The sequence below is a fragment of the Schistocerca gregaria genome, chromosome 2 (assembly GCF_023897955.1).
Source record: "Schistocerca gregaria isolate iqSchGreg1 chromosome 2, iqSchGreg1.2, whole genome shotgun sequence".
In the NCBI taxonomy this organism is placed as follows: domain Eukaryota; kingdom Metazoa; phylum Arthropoda; class Insecta; order Orthoptera; family Acrididae; genus Schistocerca; species Schistocerca gregaria.
Window position 1 is genome coordinate 275,892,731 of NC_064921.1, and position 23,257 is coordinate 275,915,987.

General features: G+C 36.0%; 2 protein-coding genes across 5 annotated transcripts in view; both read right to left on the minus strand.

Moving 5' to 3' along the window:
* LOC126336866 (NADP-dependent malic enzyme-like) overlaps positions 1-3,460 on the minus strand; it is a 401,213-nt gene extending 397,753 nt beyond the window's left edge. Inside the window, exon 1 of the mRNA XM_050000965.1 lies at positions 3,336-3,460. Coding sequence (XP_049856922.1) covers positions 3,336-3,427 — 92 coding nt within the window. The 5' untranslated portion in view covers positions 3,428-3,460. The remainder of the gene's footprint in view (positions 1-3,335) is intronic.
* Positions 3,461-11,566: 8,106 nt separating this feature from the next.
* Positions 11,567-23,257, minus strand: part of LOC126336867 (NADP-dependent malic enzyme) — a 62,719-nt gene continuing 51,028 nt past the window's right edge. Inside the window, exons 11-12 of one of the 4 annotated variants that reach the window (XM_050000969.1) lie at positions 19,329-19,531; positions 11,567-13,400 (exon numbers count right to left, since the gene is read on the minus strand). In XM_050000969.1, the coding sequence (XP_049856926.1) occupies positions 19,359-19,531 (173 nt within the window). In that variant the 3' untranslated portion in view covers positions 11,567-13,400; positions 19,329-19,358. Of the gene's footprint in view, positions 13,401-14,739; positions 19,532-23,257 lie in introns of those variants that run through there. The other 3 variants (XM_050000971.1, XM_050000972.1, XM_050000970.1) reach the window with 3 other exon arrangements.

Sequence of the window (23,257 nt, forward strand, 5' to 3'; positions counted from 1 at the left end):
AGTTTCAACAAATAGCCAAACAGCAATGGCAGCTATTTTTGCAGTACAAGTGTCCCATTACAAAATGGCATTGCACCCCAGGTATCAGCACAAAAGGTTCCTCTTTCATCATAATTGACCACCATTCACAAAGTTTTAATATGACATTGCATGTTGTCAACCATCTGGTTCACGCAAATTCTATCAATTAGCAAAGTGACCATGTTGAATATTTGAATTAAATTTAAATTTATTCATATGAGCATATTGGATCTTCTAAACTTTAAACAGTGTCTTCGAACTTTGAGGTGCAACATGTGTATATCATGTTCTATGTGTGACAACAAGCCACTCAGGTATGAAGAAATGGGAACTTAACATCAATCATCGTCTTGTAGACACCGAGAAGCTGTCTTGCACTCAACCCTTCCTTGCTAGAGAAACTACACACACCGATTGTATAAGAATATGCCATCCTCTTGCTACCAATGTTAGCAAACAGAAATATCCATACAAATAGACAACAATGACCAAAGTCAAATGCAGGTCAGAATGAGTGATAACAACTAAAGGACCAAGCATACTCTATCGTGGCCATCAGAATCAGAATTGTTACACTTAACAAGTGTACAACAACATATATGCTCTCCTCTGGTTGCCAACATACTTGTTGACAATGGACATTTGGGGTACTGTAGAATCAAAATTCATCGTCAAACACAATGCTACACCATTCATCAGCAGTTCATGCTTTCCTGTCACAGTACCATTCCAAATGCAGCCACCTGTGTTACGCTGTTAACAGCAGCCTAAGCATGAGGTGGCAATTCCATAATCTGACTGTCGTTAGCCTCTGACCTACAGTGGGGGATGACAAAAATGGCTGAGTGTCCATTTTTCTTTCTTGCATGACAGGCACAAATATGAAGGGATTATGAAATCCTTAGTGCACAATACAATAATCACCCCTTGCAGTGATGTGACATTGTTGACTGTCCTCACATACCCATGCAGTTCAACATCAGGCCAGTGTCACATCCCAATGTCCCACAATTCCAGATAGTGCACAATTCAGTCAGCTGGGCAAACGGAGAACCTCAAGGATCCCCTTTTCAAACCCTGTCAGGTGCTAATAACTCTATCTCACTTGAGTATGCAGCTTCTTCATGTCCTTCACACTAATCACTCAACATCAGATGCTGTTCATGCCTACTATGTCCTTCCATGTGAGCACCACTAACACCCTCTGGTGGCCACTTTGTCACAGAGAACTGCAACTCTAATCAATTATGTAAGTGCTGATGGTGTATATGTGTATGGCGCTGCATTGACACCCAACGCTGTCTCCTGGTTGCTTCAGTTTTTTGTCACGTAATGTACACTTTAACTTGACTACCAGTTCTGAAGTGTCACACACACACACACACACACACACACACACACACTGCCTACTTTGCTGGTTAGCCCCCTCCCCCCCCCCCCCCCTTCCTGTGCATAATAAATATTTATTAAGACATTAACTGACTTGAAATCTTTCTTTTTATTGACTAGCAGTAGGAATGTGTTAGTAGCTGACAGTGAAGTTCAATAAAACATAAACAGAAATATAATACACTTTGGAGAGGCTGCCTCAAAGGAGATGGCATACAGATCTCTCACAACTGGCTTCATTCAACATAAATGCCAAAATACCATTTCAAAAACACTTCATACAATTCAACTACTGACCTATCAGAAACCAAAGTCTAGAGACTTGTATCATTTTCAAAATAAGCAAAGTAGCATAGGAATACCACTCTCATATGGCAGGTCTTGTCTCAATAAAAGATCTAATAGATCACTGAATAGTATATTTTGTGGATGTTCGACAGCCAAATACTTTCAGTTAAAATATCAGTGGTCATGAATTATTATGTCACATAACAGTGCACTCCACCTATAAAATGTAATGAAATCCATTAATAACCTTATAGGCCCTTATAGGTGTTATAATGAATTTAAAATGGCATTACAGCTGGACAGTACATTAGATGGCTTAAAATAAGAGAACTAATCAATTATACTTGTTGAAAGGATCAACCCTGCTTTCATCTGAAGCCATTAAGAGAAATTATAACAAACCTTTCAGCAAATTAACTGAGCAAGGGACTGAATCTAGCTTATCAAAAATCTGGAATTAACAATTTTTTTCATTCAGATGGACTAACAACTATTTCTCTGTTTAATTCAATTAAAAATATATTTTTTGTGCTAATTGTGGTCAAATATTTGCAACACAAAATAATTTTTCTATAAACATATTTTTTATGAAGTACTAATGCAAGGAAGTTACTAAACACCACTAGGCATGAGATCTTCATGTCAATTGAAGTAACTAAATAATAGGTAACCACAATTAATAATCATGTAGTAAAAAAGAAAAAGAAAATAGACCTCACCTCCCTCCCTCCCACCCTTACCTCATCCTGTCACTCTCCATCTTCATGAAAAAAACTATGTTTATTTCTTTTCAAGATTTAAATATGAATGTAACACATTTACTTGGAACTTGGTAATAGAGAAACCGGGATTGCTGAAGTCTTTGCTACAGTTTTCAAGTTGTTCTGAAATGATTGTAACACCTAACATTTGGTCTTGTGTTTGAACTAAATATTTAAAGAAAATCAGAATACAGTCTTGTTTCAAACACCACACTGTGTTGTTTTTCATTATTCATGTTTTCCTATTAAACTAAAGACAATGTTACTACCAACAAAATTAATTAATTCTGTGAATCAGTGTGATTTTTTAAAATTTTATTTTTGCATGAAAAAGCTACCAGTTAGCACCATCAATGTAATATTATTAATGGGGGATGGTTTTTTGTACACTTCATGGTGTACTTTTAAATGTAAGGACACATTCCACAAAGATCAAAATAAAATTAGTGAACAATTATATGAAAATTGAATACTTTTCTGGTGTTATGATTTTACAATAAATCTGATACAGTTCTCATGTTGGAGCAACTGTGAGGAAAAACTATAATGCCTAAGTGAAAGTGAACAAGGAAAGTAAAACATGTTCATGAAAAAGTAAATCGATCATTTGATGGCTACACAAAACTGGTACTGCACTGTTTTGTACAATGACAAAATAAACAAAATGGATTGAACACTTCATTAAAAAAATATGTACTCATTTATTGTCTGTCTATTTAGAGATATTGGGTCTACAGCTGAACAAACCTACTAAACTGTCATAAAATATCTGGATAAAGCAAGCAAAATTTGCTGTTTGTTTATTTCTGCTAACCAATTATGGATGACAAGTGATTGAAAATTTCATTGATATTATGGCACACATTGGTAACTGACCTCGGCTTCCAATGGTTTGCACTGACTGTAGTTATCTCTGCCTTGTTTCTGCCACGAGCTTTGTCAAGACACACTGCTACAGAGTTGCCCATGACCAGTCATAGCACTCCAGCTGACAAGTTACTGGACACTGCAGCAAGCAGAGCAAGACTGCAAGGCCCACAGAGCCCTGTTGCGCAACACCTTTTCTCTCACTGGCACAGCAGCCAACCTGCCCTACTCACTACAACTGCAGTGAAAGGTGGCATAACTTCTAACACGCAAGTACATAACAAACTGTTACACAAGTAAATGAGGGTCACCAGAAGCAGTACTTACTAAATGCTAATTGCTATAACAAAATAAACATATCAAAAATTTTCAGCTGTTTCTTATATGTCCTTGACATTCTTGCTGTTACAGATAGCATGTTAATGCTTTCTAGTTGCTCCCATGTATTTTTACATTAAATGCTATACATCTGATGACTATTAATTGCAAATCATGTCAGTGATGTTCAAGGTTTCTGTCTCACTACCCTAACAATTGTCCCAGATCAAATGCTCCTCATACAAAATAATCAGAATAATGCCTGAACAATCAACAATAACAGATATGATGTTTTTATGCTCTTTAGCATGTTGTATCAGTGTGTTGCTGTCACAACAAGTTGCCACACAGAGCAGGGTACTCAGTGGATTTTTATTAAGGCACAGATTTTTTGTAACACAATAATTTAAAGAGAGTTAAATAAATAGTGTTAGCTGGTTTCATCCATCATGTTATAACACTGAAAGTGTTTGCTTTTTATAAATCGTGATAAAACTCCAAATTGTTGTACAATTGTCATTAACCAAAAAATTTCATAGGAAGTATGTACACATATCTTTCATAACACTTTAAGAAAATTGCACAATTTATTATTGTTTAAATTCCAATGTTCCCTGTGAATGATACTTTCTGCTGTGTAGTCCAGTGAAAGAAAACACTTTGAATGACAGGTAGCAGAGATATTCTCATCGTGCATGAAAGAATTGTCTTCATTAGGCCCCATTAACACATTTACCTATCATCTGTTTAAAACTGCAAGAAAAAGCCACAACACAAAATTCCAACAACGAAATTTAACTGTTATAGCAATTTCACTTACGTGCAGTTACGTGGAGGAACTAAGTCAGTATAGAGCTTCTATATACCGTCAACAGTGAGGTCATTAGAACAATTAAATAAGGATGCAGGAAGCAGCTGGCAGTGGCTTTTTCAGCAAAATCATCCCAGATTTGTCACATCTGCTTAAAGAAAAGCTAAATCTTGATAGGTGGGTGAGCATTTGAAGCTCATTCCTCTTGAATGGGAGCTCAGCACAATGCATCATCTTGCTCTTTTTAAACAGATTAAGTGGCAATTCAGACTACTATTATTCTTCTGTTTAATCCTTTTACTGTCTGTTCTGACACTGTCTACAACACACAAATTAGTCAGTTGGTTCTATGACCTCACTTTACTTTGATCTTAATGTTAATTATCTGTTCTACTTTCAAACTTGTTCTATTAATATCACACATTTGTTGCTGACATTTGTCTACACTACACTCGAACAGAACAATGTCATCAGCAGAATGAAGGTGGTTCACATATGTTCCATTAACATGTATTCCTTCTTTATGACTAGGTCTGTTACTTCAGGAGTGGCTGAAATGCCATCACATGCATTCTCAGAATATACAAGTTACATTGTAAGTGGTAATCTGTACTCATTTCATATTTCTGTAATTTGGTTCATAACTTGCAAGTCATCTGTCGGGCTGTAACCACTTCTAAAGCCACCTTGTTCCTCTGCTTTCTTCCAACTTAATGTATTTTTATGTGGATGCTGATACTTTTAATGAATATCTTGTTCTTTATGGAGTAGATGATTATAAGCCTATATAGTTCTTTCACCATCTGTCCCCTTTCTTGAAAAAGTAGAGAAATTATTATGTAGTTTCAGTTTTTGGGAATAGCTCCATTTCAAAAACATCCTGTGTATAATTTTGCACATTACTTTCGTATTATTTTCCCTCTAGATTCAATAATTTGCATTGAAACTTGATTGTCTCCAGGCACCTTTCCTTTGTTCACTCACTGAATAGTTCCATATACTCGTAGGCCTACTTCTTATGCATGACTTACAGCACAATGTAATTACAGGAATAAATAAATCAGAACCATTTTCTTTTATGCATATTAATTGTGTATTGAATTTTAAAAATATATTTCTTTGCAATTTAAAGGCTGTTTGTCTAATGAGGAATGTATGCATTTACTTACAGCATGAATTACCTATTTAAATTTTTAGCACAAAGCAGGTACTTGTGAGTATTGACTAAAACATACAGTAAAGGCTTTTAATTATGAAGATATAGAACCACTTCAACAGTTTTTATACGTAGGGCAGCTGAATACAAGAAACTGGATGGACAGCAAAGGAAATAAACAGAGACGTAAAAATTACCTGGAATGCTCTGGCGAACTAGACATAGTTTTCAAAACTAAGCTTCTGATGGGTCTGAAAAAGTATAAAATATGTGTGTATCACCAGTTTTGACTCACGGTAGTGGTCCACAGTGTTTCAGGGAAAAACAAATAAATAAATAAATAAATAAATAAATTTGGTCGACATTAATCAAGAGAGGCACATCAAGAATAACACGGAGAACTTACAAACTGGGCAGGAAACCAGCAACATTAGAAGATAAAATGGAATGCAGTGCAGTGGAGGTAATTGGGACGTGTAGCCCAGTAAATGTGTGGTAGATGTACAGCAGAGGGTACTTCTGGTACTATTAATATTTCTCCCTCCCTGTTCCATTTGCAAATGATGTGTGGGAAGATGAATATCAGTGAACTTCCATATGGTCTCCAATTTCTTTGATTTTCTTGTCATCATCATTTTGTGAGATGCATGTTGAAGGTAATGACATGTTTGACTGGAACATATGCTCTCTGAATTTCAACTTGTAGCATCTGCCTTTGGAGTGTGTTGATCATCTCTATAACACACGCACGTCGAACAACAATCCCATGATGAAACGTTCTTTCTTCGTTAAATATTCTATCTTTCATTAATCTATCCTTATGAGAGTTCCTGATGGCTGAGCAACACTCAACAATTGGTTGAACAAGTGATATATGCCACTAAATTTGGGGTGAATTATTTTTCCTTAAGTTCTCTCTCTGAATTTCACCTTGGGATCTAATTTTCCTAAAATTAGTTTTATGCGGTCATTTTACTTTAGGTCATACCATGTGGTTAAGCCTAAGAATTTTGCAACAGTTAATATTTCCAATGATTTGTCACCAACAGTGTAACTGAAAGTATGTCTCCATCTATCTGTGAGCAATTTGTTACTTTCTGCAAGTATTCCTGCATTTTACTAGACTTGGAGGAAGTATTGACTCTAATGAGGAATCTGGTTTAATACTCAGTAAAATCTTATTTTGTTCACTGTATGACAGTGCAGAACTGTACCAAAGGCCTTCTGGGATTCGAGGAACAGAGCAACAAACTGAGTGCCGTTGGCTACAGTGCTCTGGATCCTAAGAGCGAACAGAGCCAGCCGAGTTTCACAGGATCTCTGTTTGCAGAATCCATGTTGATATTTTTAGAGGACATTTCCATTCTCCAAAAAGTGTTAATGGGTTTTTGCGCAAACATATTCCATAATTATACAACAGATTGACATCAGTGAAACAGGCGTATTATTATATGCTTCTTGAAAATGGGATTTCCCACACTTTTTGCAATCATTAGGAACCCTTTGTTGTTCCTGCAACTTATGATCAACCACTGTTACAAGGGGAGCAAGTTCTTTTGCATATTCTGTGTAAAATTTAATGGGTATCTTATTTGATCAAGATGCCTTTTCCCTGTTGAACAGTTTCAGTTGGTTTTGTTTTTCCATGTTCACATACCTCAAATCTCCCATTTCAGTGTTCATTTGGTGATTAAAAGGAGAAACTACATTACGATCTTCTGTGATTACACTATTTTGAAGAATCAATTCAGTTTTTTGACCTTTGGTCTGTCATTTACATTTTGGTACCAGTTTGGACACTGAATGACTGAACAGATGATTTCATCCGGGTTACTGCTAACACAAAGCAAAAAAGTCTTAAGATTACTCAGATTGGTTTTAACACAACAACTGATTGGTTTTAACAGTTCAGTTGTTGTGTTAAAACCAGTTCAGTTGGTTTTAACAGTTCAGTTGGTTTTAACAGTTCAGTTGGTTTTAACAGTTCAGTTGGTTTTAACAGTTCAGTTGGTTTTAACAGTTCAGTTGGTTTTAACAGTTCAGTTGGTTTTAACAGTTCAGTTGGTTTTAACAGTTCAGTTGGTTTTAACAGTTCAGTTGTTGTGTTAAAACCAGTTCAGTTGGTTTTAACAGTTCAGTTGTGTTAAAACCAATCAAAATAGTGTAATCACAGAAGATCGTAATGTAGTTTCTCCTTTTAATCACCAAATGAACACTGAAATAGGAGATTTGAGGTATGTGAACATGGAAAAACAAAACCAACTGAAACTGTTCAACAGGGAAAAGGCATCTTGATCAAATAAGATACCCATTAAATTTTACACAGAATATGCAAAAGAACTTGCTCCCCTTGTAACAGTGGTTGATCATAAGTTGCAGGAACAACAAAGGGTTCCTAATGATTGCAAAAAGTGTGGGAAATCCCATTTTCAAGAAGCATATAATAATACGCCTGTTTCACTGATGTCAATCTGTTGTATAATTATGGAATATGTTTGCGCAAAAACCCATTAACAATTTTTGAGAATGGAAATGTCCTCTAAAAATATCAACATGGATTCTGCAAACAGAGATCCTGTGAAACTCGGCTGGCTCTGTTCGCTCTTAGGATCCAGAGCACTGTAGCCAACACAACAACTGAACCACAGTTGGTCTTTTTCATCCCTTAAAACTTTGTTCAACATACACTAATTTCAGATTTTTGTATAATACTTTTGAATTTTATCCATTTGTGCTCCACGTCTTTATCCTCAGAGCTAATTTCGACTCCACAGATACTCTGTTATTGATATTATGTCACTCTTGCTATGCAGTTATGTTTTCCTTACTTTCTTAACACACTTTGTAGCGTGTGGTCATTGATGCTACCTCCGGCTTATGATCACTTAGCTCTCCTTTATATTAACTAATCTGAAAAGTTTGGGTCTGCCTGTTGCTAGGTGGTTTTCTCTATCTCCTTGACAATTTTCAGAGAAGACTTTCAGAACAGTTTCACATGAATCCCTATGTATGGCATCCGTTTTAATTGCAGTCTCTTCCATTCTATAACTGGCAAGCTGAAAACTCTCTATATTACAACATAACCAGGAAACTTATGATATTCTGAAAGTTCTCTCTGAAGTGCTCTGCCACCACAGCTCCTGGTGCAGGTACTCTAAAAAAGCAGTGAAGGCCCGTTTGAACTATCTTTACTGTTTTTTCCTTCTTTCTTTTTAAGTCATCAGTCTTCTGACTAGTTTGATGCGGCCCATCATGAAATCCTCTCCTATGGCAACCTCTTCATCTCAGAACAGCACTTGCAACGTACGTCCTCCATCATTTATTGAGTGTATTCCAATCTGTTTTCCTCTGCAGTTTTTGCTGCTTTATGTCACCCAAATTATTTCAAGGAAGTACTTTTTTGCTTTCAGGGAGATAAGACAGAGAATATGACCTGATGGAAGATGGTACTATGAAACTAGCAGAAAAAGACAGATACAAATAGCTGAAAAAGTAGAAAAGTCTAGAAGAATCCTTTATAGAGTTTGGATGTCAAATGGTTGACAGTGATGATGATATATTTTTTTGCATCTATTTTCCTGCTTCTAAATTACGTATATGCAAAGATGATAACAGAGTAGTGATATTTACCTCAGAATGTGGTACATCACACGTATTATACAACTACAGTCTTAAGGTCTATTCATGGTTGATGAAGCTGAAAAATTTGTCGAAACATCCCACAATGTATTTCAAATGATGGTGTTCACGCATGCTGTGAACAACATGCAACAAGATGGGACAGGACAGAATTTCAAAGTCAAGGCTTATCAGGAAGAAAGTTTTGATATTGATGTTGGGGGCAACGGTGTTGTCTGTTAACATGAACACTCAACTATTTTTCTGCAATCTCTGAAGTAGTAATGGTGGATTTTTTGCTTTTGCCCCTTTTCTGTTTTCATTTTATTCTTTTGCCTAGCTTTTATGACATATTTTAAATATTCCATGGTGACTTAAGACACTGTTTTAATGGAGAGTTCTTCCATATGTTCCTGGGTGTACTACAAGTTCCCATTTCCCCCCCAGATGAGGGTATGTCCAACATAGTTGAACGTAATTGTTTTGGTACTGAGCTCCAAATCTTTGAACAAGGTCCACCCATTGGTCACTGTTATCGTGACACAATAACTTCCCCTTTTACATCTCTTCGAGGGGTGGGGGGGGGGGGGGGGGCATTCCACCCAGACTAATTTTATGGGTGAAGATGTGCAACCATACTGAACTGCACAGTTCGCAGAGCTCTTCAAACAACATATCATATGGCAAATGAACAAAAATTTGTGACCATATCTAACAGAACAGGTGACAAAGGTCTCGGAATGACAGGATATTTGGCAAATGGCCTGGCCTGTCCCGCCCATTTGCACAACTTAAATCCCATCTAGCACATGTGGGTTGCATTGGCGAGACTTAATGCAGCGTGTCACATGCACCAGCAGCCATCCAGTAGTTGTCAACTGTACCGGTTGAAGAGCATGCATTGCTGTCCTTGATGACCAAAGAACATCCCATTAAGAACCACGTTCGTAATGTCCTGGGGACCATCATGGACTGCACTGACTTCAGCATAATTATTGTTGCTGAATAGAATTGCCATTTCTGTTTGTCTCATTGTGTCTGTCTTTCTGTTACCTTCTGTACTATGCTGTAGCAGTTCTTTCTATGTGTGGTCCATGTTTCATCAAGTTATGTTACTTGGCAGTCAGTGACATACCATGCGAAAGTTACTTTGGCCCTTAAGTTATTTATATGGGTATGTGCTGGCCATTCAGAGATTTTTCTATTTAAATGGTTAATTATTTCTATTCAAGATTTCATGTATGGTAGGTTGGAGTTGTTATGAGGAAATGTATTCAGTCTACTTTTGAAAACACTTCTGTTATCTGTCAAACATTTTATTTCCATGGGTAGGTTTTCAAAGATTTTCATACCTGTGTATTTCTCCTCTCTGTGTGTGTTATGTTATATTTATTAAAGGATAACGCTGATTATTCTTCCTTCTAGTAGTGTACTTGTGAATAGCTCTGTTACTTTCAAACTCTGGTGTGTGTATTTTAAGTGAATAAATGATTTTGTAAGTGAATAAATTTAATACTTATACCTGAAAGGTGTGTGTGTGTGTGTGTGTGTGTGTGTGTGTGTGTGTGTGTGTGTGTGTGTGCACGCGCACACACAAGCAGGAGGACCAAGCTTCTCACTCACGACAATTTCGCTGTTCATCTGGTAAAGCTGACACACACACACACACACACACACACACACACACACAATAAATTTTAATTACTTTCTTTTATGAAATGAAGAAGTCTTGCCTAAGTGAAGAGTTATCCAGAATATTATCTGAAGTCATCAGTGACTGAAAAATGTGCGAACTATATTAAGTTACTGACTTTACTATTCTTGTAGCAAAAATAACTGAGCCTAAAGTTTTGCAGGCCTATTGTATGGTTATTCCAGTTTCATATTTCATCAATATGCACACCTAAGAACTAAAAACTTTCAATTCTGTTTGTTATTTCTTGTTAGTACATTAGATTAATTGGAGGTCGGATATTTTTGACAGTACAAAAATAGATGAGTTATGTATTATCAAAGTTTAAAAGTAGTTCATTTGTGCATTTTGTCAGTGATGTTCACAAATCATTTATCATTTTCTGTGTTTATGCTTCTTTGCTTCACTTTACAGCTACATTTGCATCAAGTAACATACTCAAGGAGTGTGAAATTTGGAGCATATCTCTACAGATTATAAAAACTGTATGTATGATGTTCAAAATCTGCTCCTAAATTACAGGATCAATTTGAATCAAACTTTGTACACATTTCACTTTCTATCTGGAAATAAACAGTGTGGGGACAAGAGTCATATACCTCTCAAAAACCTGGCGGGTTGGAAAGGAGCGTAATGTACTTTGCACAAATATTCAGACTTTATGCATCCAGCATATGAAAATTGAAGCACTTAGCGAATTCCAACACAGTTTATGCTCAAATTCAAACCTTTATGAAGCTTTTACTCATCAACATACCCCGGCCCACAAAGTAACAGGAGGACCAAGCTTCTCACTCACGACAATTTTGCTGTTCATGCGGTAAAGCTGCCACTTCACACATGATGTACTTAATTTATTACTTCCTTACCACTAACTGCATTTGTAAGCATTTCACAGACAGTATCTACATATGCAGCAGGTGTACGTGAACAGGGAAAAAAATTCCAGGTTTTTCCCACATTTCCCAGTTAAAAATGCACTTTTTCTCAGGTGAAAATACACTGTACCTCTGGAGAAAGTACTTTTTTCCAGGTTAAATAACAATATAGTTTTTCTTGGAGCTGTGAAACTCATCAAGCTTTTGAATGGTGAAGGTTTTATACATCAGCACAGAACTTCTGAGCACTTAGGAAATGAAACCCAGGGGGAAAAAAACAATGTGTTTTGGAAGGTCTTTAACATGCAGAAAAATGTACACAGCATATTTTGCTATTATAAAAGTATAAACATGAACTGCATTGAATACAGCACAGTAGCTTCCGAAGCATTTCTGTAGCCCAATCACAGTTCAAGTCACGTGATCTCACCAGCCAATGACAACAGATACTCAGAGCACAGACAAATGATGTAGTCAGTCAGTTGCTACATCACTGTTAAATAGTGCATACACACAAATAGGAAAAGTTAACAGTACAGCTACAAGAAAAGCTAAGCTTTCACATATTTCATTTCAAAAATTTTTTGCCTTTTTTTCCAAGTGTGTGTTTAGGCAGGATCCTAAGAGCACAGCTTAATATTTCTGGATAGGCGATTATAATTTTCACTGCAAGGCACCAAACATTTTGTGGATTACCTGGCTGAAGACATGTCCTGTGTCAAGCACATAGACTTTCCCACAGAAGTTCCTGTTACAGATAAAACTGCTCAAGAACTCACTTCACACTTTTGGAAAGATAATTATATATTTTGCCATTGTTATTAATTAATTTGTAACCTATTAATAGAATAAAAAATACAAAAAAACTAGCCTAAAAACTTGGTCTTTTTTAGTGTGTGTTACCTTTTAAGACACATCTAACACAAATGTGCCAGTAAAATTTTAAATAGTAGCATAAATGGCTGGTCTTCTGGACTCGAGATTTTTCCGAGTGGCTGGTCATCAGCGTTAAGTACTGAAGGACACTCTAATGCACCTTGATTTAAGAAACACATCACACATTCTTACACAACATCTCAAGTAAAAGGAAATTTGCTTTGGAAGTAACGCTTCTCAAACCACCGTTCGCAAAATTTTCCCACTACCTGTTAGAAATGTAAACATTTGTGACATCAGGCTCATTAAAACGAGGCACAAAAGAAAGACACATGGAAAGCAGTTTGCTGTTGATAAGTATTGCATAGCCTTTGACACATTTTGCAGTCGGCAGATGTTTGTGTGTGCTCTGTGTTTCGTTGTTGGAAATGGCGTATTTTCTTCGCAACTGAAATTTTATTTTGGTGTTATTCTCTCGTCTATATTTTCCTGCTGCAGTATTATTCTGGAGTAATGGACTAAAGTAAAATTCTTTGTTAGAGTATCAGTTCTTACCAGTCAAAGTTATAAAAATTTAACTGAAAATTACAAGAATAAAAATTCCCATAAGTCTAAAATATTCCCAGGTTTTTCCAAGATTTCTCCCAAGTGAAAAAATTCATGTTTTTTCTGGATTTCCTAGTTGTCACGGGGCGTATAAACCCTGATATACCACTGAAGGTACCTGCAAAATTTTATCATTGTATGACACATAGTTAAGGAGATAAGACATCATGAACACTGAGATGCATGATAAAATAGTTATTCTTAAAATGGAGCACAAATTTAAAATAAGAGCACTTGGCGAATTTCAACACACATTTAACTTAAATTCAAATATTTTCTAAACTTTCCTTACTTACATGCATAGCATAAATTATTCAACACATTAACTCATTGTAAAGCAAACAATGTTTGAAGCTGTTTTACACAGGGGAGTGAGATTCTTTAAGGAACTGCACGTTTACTTGTTACTTACTGTCTGGAAAAAGCAAGCATAACTCAGGGACACATGGAGGAATTTCAACCCTGTTAGTTAGATACGCAATATTATTTGTATAAATATACTATGGGAGTAAGATTGTCCAGTAGCACTAGAGTTACGGGTGTGGGTAAGAACTGGTGAAGTAAAAATTTTCAAAAATGTCCTATTGGTTTCCTGTATTTACTTGACTTGGAACGCTTTAAAAGTATGAAGTGTAATTTGTCTCTTATTTTGCTGTTCACAGCGTCAATCAGGTTGTGAGAATGAGCACTCAGTGAGACAATTATTGTGTTAATGTGTTTCAGGAGATTAGATCAAGCCATACAGCTGAATACCACAGATGAATTTAACCTTCTCTCTGGAGTTGTATGGTATGAAGAATAAGATATATGTATGTGCAATATGCATCACATACACTTATGTTCAACATCTCCTCCTAAGTCCATCGATCAATTTCAACCAATCTTTGTACACATATTACTTACTAACTGAAAAGAAATACTGAGGAGGTAAAAACCACCAACCTCCCACTGTGGTGGGGGTGGGAGTATTGGACAGAGAAGTGAGGGGTGAGTAAGTACACAGAGGAGGTGGACAGAGAGAGGAGGGAGAAGGGAATGAACTGAGACAGGGGGAGTAAAAGATAGGCGGAGACAGGAGGAAAGGAGAGACACGCCAATAGAAGGTTGGAATACACAAATACCTAGGCAATGCTGAGTTTTTCAACTAGGAATCAAATAAATTTACAATTATAACAGAAAAGCTTACATTATTTATGAAATGGTTACAATATGAATGGACTTTTCACTTGCTCTGAAAAAAATAATTTATCTGAACAAATATCACCTCTATTTATATGCGAGTTTATTACTCATTACTTTCGTTTCTTATTCTTTAAGTTGATTGTAGTGTCATGAAAATTTTGCTGTCTTCCATCTTGTACTTCACACTCTTGTTCATACCAAATCAATGAATACAGAAAGTGATGTTCATTTCAAGAAGTCTAATACATTTAATTTCTATTAGAAAACACCGAAGATTATCTCTGTTTAAGGATTTATTATAAACACACATTTAATCACAATTATCAACAGTTACTAATACTTACTGCTATCACAATAGAAATAGTTGCAAGACAATAAAAATATATTTTAAACACTGTCCTTAACATTAATGAGATGATATCACAAAAATGAATCACAATTTTATAAAGACCACCATCTCCATGCACAAATTTGTTTCAGATTCTGCAATGGTAACACTATGTGAACGTCAAACTCAGTAACTGATGAAAATTAAATGAAGATAATGCTTTGTTTATTTGAAGGCAGGTTTGGAATTGATTTTTTTGAAATTATAGATCAGAGATTAACTTTTAGTCTGGTTATCAATGTCAGACAACTAATGTACAATAAATTGTATGAAAATCTGATGTCCTCCAAAATTCCTCCAAACATACCATGGAAAGTCCTTTTTGATATTCTTGTCAGTAAAATTGCAGAAAGCTGCATGAAAATGTGGAAAGAATATTTTTAAGACAGGTCAGATTCATGATACTGTGTTTTGGTATCAAGAGATGATTAGATTCATGCAGACATGCACCAGTGCGCGCGCACACACACATACACACACACACTCACACACACACAATTTTCAGCACATAAAATAAATAATTTTCACTTTTTCATTCACATAGATGTAAATTTATGACTCAGTTACAACAGTTATTCAAAAATACTCTCATTCACGAGGAAGACCAGAGAAACAAAATGAAGGGAAGGTGGCATGCAAGTGACAGCTGAACACTGGTTACAAACTAAAGTTCTACAAGAATGTTTAACCCTCAAGATCTGAGATCCACTCAAACACATAGACATGCTTAAACATATTCATCAGAATACATTTCACTGTGCTGTACTAAGTTCAATAACAATCTTTTTTAATTTTATTTGTCTAAACAGTAAAAAAATAATAAAAAGAAAAAAGACAAAAAATTTCTGTTTCAGTAAACTATGAATGAGCTACAGTAGTACTGCACCCCAGGAAGCCAAGTGCTACATTTACTTGGGAAAAAGGAGGAATAAGCACACTTACTTTGACAAAATGTCTGGTCATTTCTGAGGAAAGGGAACTGAAAGTATAAACATTAATTACTCTGGCATAATAGTAAGGGTAATATTGCAATGATGTGATGAACTTAGAAGAGTTCTAACAAAAACAACTGGGGTGTAATGTCTAATATAAAAATGAGGGATTAACAGCTGGGGTAAAAATCACATGCCTTGAGAGCAGAAACACTAGAGCAATAAGGTTAATGAGTACCATCTACAGGAAGTATACATGGTAATAAGAAATATGCAAGTGCTGCAGAAATCTTTTTTCTGTAACACAGAGAACTGAGAAGGACTGGGAAAATGGGAACCTCACGATAGACATTTTATGCATAGAAAAGTCTTGGAAGTAATGAAAAAAAAAAAGGCAGATTCCAATGATATAAAACTGTGAGAATTGTCTCACAAAGAAAGAGGTTCTACCATTAAAAAGGTCTAAAACAGGATCTGCCACCAAATCTTTATTTTCATAAGAAGTAATGAGGGTGCAAAAGTAGTGCACTACAGTTGAATGCACTGAGTATTAACACATTTTGACATAAAAATTCCAACTCCAAAACTACAAACGGGTATCAAAAACTAACAGATTCAAGTATGTTTCTGGGATGAACAAGAGCTAGAAATATGTACGATACAAAATAGTAAAACTGCAAAACAAAGCATACACAATGGAACTTCAAAAGATCAAAATTCAGGCAACTGAGACAGAATGACCAGAGAGCAGATATATTAATAATGTCGAACACACATCTTGTGTTTTCTCCACTACTCAATGGACACATGTACCCTTCTAGACATAGAAACATTAATATTCAGTAACAACAAAATCAGGAAATAAGATAATAAAATGCATGCTTGCCTGGGAATCAGAGTTGGGAAATGGTAACTGCATGGGTGCTTGAAGATTATTAAAGAATGAAGATGGCTGACGTGAAATGGAAGACTAACAGTCACTGAATCAATACAGTGCTTCAGGGGTGTGTAACACTGAAACACACTGGAAGAATGTATTACCAAACTGAAAGACAACATTTAAAGAAATAGGTGGAACAGTATGTCTATTGGGGATAACAAAATATTCATTTGCAGATATCCTGGAAATAGTGTCTTCATTAGGCAGTACAGGTAACTGCAGAAATAAAATTGATGTGTAAAATGTAATCACCTGTAGCAGATTACATGAGGTAACTGTTTGGTTTTCATAAAGTTTTGTAGCCAGAACACTACTACACAATAACACACTATTTCGGAGATGGTTTCATGTAACTACCCAATCTTGGTTATAACATTTCATGAAATAGAGTGATATAATATGGATGTTTCATTTAAACAGAAAAAGGTTTTTTATATAAAATGTCCAAATTTTGGTGGAACATTGCAAAGTGGTGAAATATTTTCCTCTGCCAAGCCAATGTCTTCATAACTCTTAACTTCAGTAAGAAGAGAAAACAAAGCATGCCAGAAATTTTTACCACTGGTGTGCCAATTACCATAAATTAGGTGATATAATTGGTTTACATTTTTATTAAAAAATATTATTAAAGCACAATTTAAATTAAAACATTCAGAGGGTCAATTTTAAACAAAATTTAAAGTGGACAATATAGACAAATTGTGAAAAAACACCCAGAAAAAGGACTAAAGGCACTAAGTGTGTGTCTTTCATCGAATTCTCTTCTTCAATCCAAAATGCAAGTATATACCTGCACAAACACACAACTCCATAAACAAAGTGATAAACGGACGGGATACTTGTTAGTGGAAATATTTAAGGGTAGTATTTTTTTTATTAAACATCAGTTCAATGAAATATTACCGCAATGGGACAGATAGTAAATAGCACAATTCACTGTTGATGAACAACTAAGATTAATGAAATTCTGAGCAAAAAATGTACTAATATCAAAATAGCCCCAATAACACACACAGTTACAGAAGACCAATCTTTCATTACTTCACCAGAAAAGCAGGAAAATTTCAGTTGTCACTTAACAAATTATAGCAAGGTTTAAAGTTACACAATATTCACTGAAAAAAACACGCAACAGACTTTGACGGTACAAACAAACAAGATTGTAAGAAGTACTGTCACAATGGTATAAAAATCAATAATACTCATAAATACATAAATAAATAAATAATCACAGATGAAAATAACTATGAAAGCTATAAACTGTGCAAGGCTACCGAAAAGGGAAGATGGCTAAAAAACTTCTAACAAAGTATGGACTGCAACTGGACCAAAAGCAACACGAGAAAATATCAGTGTGTTTCAAAAGAATGTCTTATTTCCCTTGCTACTGTTTCTTATTTTTCTCACTTTTACATTTTTCATTCTTAATAAGCCTCAGAATCTTTAACATTCATTACAAGTTTTTCCATATTGCTGTTGGCCAGGTTGTGGCTTTTTTATCCAGTCAATTCAGACATGTTTTATCTATTTTTATAATGCTGGATGTACCTGCAAATAATGATGATGATAGCAATGAAGAAGAAGAAAAATATGACTAAAATGAACAATGCTCTTAATACTGTTGCTACAATAATCCATAACACACACTAAGTGTTAATATGTCTAAAGCAAGAACTGACTAAAATGGTACGGCTTAAAAAGATCCGTTCTATCACAATAAGTTTGGTTTTTCCAGCAAATAACACACAAATCTGACAAGTTTCTATAGGAACTTTGAATAAAAACCAGAATCATAAACACTGTTATTAAGACTGCAATAGTTTCTAAATTTATGAAACATGTATCTTATACACCATTTTTAATCTTTACTTTAATTAGAGCACTTGATTTTTACTGGATAACTAAGGACAATACCACACAATTAAGAGACAGAAGAAAGAACAATGAGAAAACTGGTATGACTGGTAAAATTTTACAATATCACAAATCAATATACGTAACAAAAAAGTCCATATACTTTGTTGATCAACGTACACTCAGTTTCTACCTTTAGTCAATGGAACAAAAGTGAAACTAATAAATTATTTAAAGAAATCAAAGTATCTTAAGAGGTTTCTGCAGATCTTACTGGGGTAGGAGCCACACTTGTACACACATAATGTGTTACTGACATCAATGGAAATCTTTGTGGCCTTTGAGTACAGTTCTGGTACACACTGTACTTATGTTTCAGTTAGTTAAATTGTAATGACAATCCTCTGCATATGTTCATAAATGGGCTACCTACTTTTGTAAGTATTTAACGACAATAATGTTTTGTACTTAGGCAGAAATATTAGTCACTGTAAATAACTAGTAAGATTAAGATCATTACGGATAAAATTTGTTAAAAATAAAATGGTTTCTACTTAACAAACATGAGAAAATATAAAAAATTATAAAAATAAATTAATATCCAGTCTCCCATTAAAATTTACATACAAGAATGGTGAGTGCTCACTAATGGTGACATTACTGATGAAGAATGTTAATTGGAAGAGGGTAGGGGTTTTGCGTCTTTCTACAGACAGTAATGTGTGGTGCACAAAACAAAGGAATTTCTACCTTTGCTGGTGGGTTTTCTGTTACTTAGGCCTACAACTCTATGCTCCTTGCTTTTGTAGGCTTATCTATAGTAACACTCTTGGATGCAGGAAGTTCAGGCCATGGATATACATCAGGTAGTGCATCTTCGTAATTATGATTATACATAGCAGACAAAACTACTGCTCGCTTGTCCTCTGGCTCTGGGTATACTGATGCTGTACCTGCAACATACAAATGATATGTCTGAAAATCAACCAGAGTTTTGTATATGTTTCCTGCTAAAATTACTCTGATGCATTTGTTGCTGTATCCAGTTCCATTCCTCCTACTCCACTTCTGAACAGGAATTTCTGTTACTGCATTTATGCATCTTGCTTACATTTTTTTCATTCTTTATAAATAATTTACGAGCAAAGGCAACAACTCACTGGATAGCAAAGATGTTGAGTTGCCAACAGGCACATGAAAACACATGAAAATTTTCTAGCTTTTCAACAGGCTTTTCCGTTATTCTTCACAGTGCACCACAAGGTTAACGTAGTACATCTGATTGTCAATGTCATAGACAAAATACAGTGAGTTGGGACACAGGACCCAAATGACAAGAGGTTGTGAAGCAGCCAATGAAATCGAGCACATTGTGCTTAGCAGCATGTTCACCACTGGATGATCAACTATGCTTTTGGCCACTGTTGGTAATTAGCATGGTCCATCTCTATGCCACACCCACTCCCAACCATTTGTCATATGCTCGTATCTCTTTGGAAGGCCCAGTTGCAAGACCTGTACAACTCACCCACCGAGCATGTCCTACTCACATCCAATCACAGCCTTATTCTACCCTATGAGGCTGGGCCATCTGTGAAAACAGCTACGTTACACACCAGCTCTGCTACAATTTCTGTGCAACATTGTATTTGGGCATGATCAACAACTAGCTGTCTACTTGAATGAATGGTCACTATGCAACTCTGGTCAAGCACTTACATGACGACACACGGCTAGTGCAACATGCTCCATTTCACAGGCTCCATTTCACAACCAATGCCGATGGTTTTTCTCTCTTTCAAACACCAGCTTTTGTGAACTACATAGATGGAAGTCGTCCTTGTACACATCCTTTATTCCTGTAGTCTCCCTGGCCTCAAGCTTTGCTAGTCTCCTGTCTCAGGACTGGAACTTTACTAATCCTGTAACTCCTACTCTGCACCACTGTCATCACGTGCTGCACAAACTCGTCAGCACTGGTCCCCATGTGTCACTTTTCTATCCCATGCACCTGCTGCTTCTCTCTCACACATTCATATCCCATACATCTGCTGGTTCCCTTCTGCTCCTCATCTCCTCTGTTCCCTTTCCAACCCCACCTGACACAACCCTTCTTTCTTGCAATAAAGCTGCAGAGCTGCTGTTCCAGCACTGTATATTCAGCTTGCTTCATATAGCAACACAGGAATAGGTGTGTGTGCTGCGAAGTTTCCTGTCTTGTTTATGTGCCTGTCAATGGTTCAATTCCTCTACTATTCAGTGAGTTATTACCTTTACTCCTAAATTATTTAAAAAATAAATACAAAACTGGAGAACACAGTAAGGAGGAGGTAAAGAATACTTAACAGAAAGACATGAAAGAATTGCAGGTAGTGACAAATCTTTAGAAATTTATACCACTTCAAACATGGGATTCTCAACCTGCACTTAAGGGAAAGAAATGGTAATGGCAATGAGAATTGTCAAAATTTACAACAGAAATTATATGTTACTTGGATCTGAAAGCTGACATAAAAATTTTCTTGACAGGCACTAACTCAAGAAATGTAAGAAACCAAATCTCAACACCAGAAATATTAATCAAACCCTGCTGAAGCAATGATGGTTGACATGACAGAAATAATAATAATAATAATTTAAAAAACTGCCAGATCATCTATCAAAATTCATTTTGGCTAGAAGTGTTACGATCCTTTCAGCCATCTTTGTTTACATTTTTAAACCCAAGTATTTTTCCTTTTGGCAATTGCTCTCTGCTACTGCACTGCTTTAATACTGTTGACAGATGTTATCCACTGCAATGTCTTATTAATGTCTATTCCACCCTGACTTAAGAGTCGGTTTTTACACAGTGCACTAGTACTTCAAATAATCAAGGAAAGAAAGACGTACAAAAATGCTCAGAAATGGACAAGAATGGAGCACTAGGAGATGTCAACATTAGGAGTACAAGATGAATTCCACTGGTAAGGGCAAAGGAGAGAACATACAGGTGGAATGAGTACACTGAAGGCCTGCAAGAGGAGAAGGAACTATGTATTGGCTTCATACAATAAATGGAAATCTGTTTGGAAGACATAGGGTATTTAATATTACAGTCACGAGTCTGACAGTGCTTTGGAAGGCATCTTCTAAGACCAATAAAGTGCTTGGATTAAAAACCAACTAAGACAGGGGTGCAGCCAATCTCACCTTTGGTTCAGTAACAATATTATGGAAAGGGTAGTTGCTACTACCATACAGTGGAGATGCTGAGTCACAGATATGCACATATGCACACCAAAAAGACTGTCAGGAAATGAGTTTTCGGCCAACAAGGCCTTCGTGACACACACACACACACACACACACACACACACACACACACACACACACACACACACACACACACACAGAGAGAGAGAGAGAGAGAGAGAGAGAGAGAGAGAGAGAGAGAGAGAGAGAGAGAGAGAGAGAGAGAGAGACTTAACTCACATACACATGACCAAGTTTCTGGCTGCTGAGACCAGACTCAGTATGTACATCACGGAAGCAAAAACAGAAATAAAAGAAGGCTTTTAGACTGGGAATAAAATCCTGGGTGAAAGAATATCACCGAAAGATTTGCTAATGACTTTGCTATGCACAGTGTAAATGAGAAAGAATTATAGGGCATACTGAATAGAATGAATGATCTACTGAGCAAGCACAAAGTATGTATTGAGAGTAAATAAAAAAAAAACACTTTACTTTAAAGAGGATAAGCAGGAATCAGATTAGTGATACAATTAGCATAAAAACTGGAGTCTATAAAGTAAATGAATGAAAGAAATCTGCTACCTTGGAAGCAAAAAACATATGTTTAACAAAGCAAGAAGGGTATAAAAAGCAGAGTACCACAAGAAAAGAGAAGACTTATGACTAACAGAAGTTTACTAGTATCAAACACTGACCTGAATTTGAGGAAGACATTTTGAATACATACATTTGGAGCACATCATTGTATGGAAGTGAATCCTAGACTGCGAAGAAACTGGACAAGAAGACAACTGAAGCATTTGAAGTGTGCTGCTATAGAAGGTTGCTGAAAATTTCATGGACCGATAAGATAATAAATGAGGAGATTCTCTGCAGAATCGGCGAAGGTAGAAATACGTAGAAAACACTGATAAGCAGGAGGGGCAGGATAACAGGACATTTTTTAAGTCATCTGGGTGTAACTTCCATGGTAGCACAGAGAGCTGCAGAGAGTAAAAACAGTAGGGGAAGAAGGAGACAGGAATATATCGAACAAATAATTGAAGACATTGGTTATCAGTGCTAGTACAAAGTGAACAGGTTGACACAAGAAAGGAAATTTTGGATAACAGTTCCTGCAGGCCTCTTTCCAATCCTGCATATTTACTAATTTCCCCTTCTCATCCATTATTTATATCATAAGTTTACTTTTTTCTCCTTCAGTGACTGTTTTTAAGTTATTTGTGTGACCGTTTTCTGCATCTCTTTGAACATTATCTCTACTACTTACAGCCCTTCCACTTTCAATCTCATCTGTTGATAGTGTGTCACTTGTAATTGCTGGTTTCAATCTTTCCAATACTTTTTACCTGGAATTATGACGTCTTTTGCCTAGTTATTGGGAAGTCAAATATTCTTAGACCTGTTCTGCTAGGTTAAGTAATCTCTTTGTATCAGGTTTC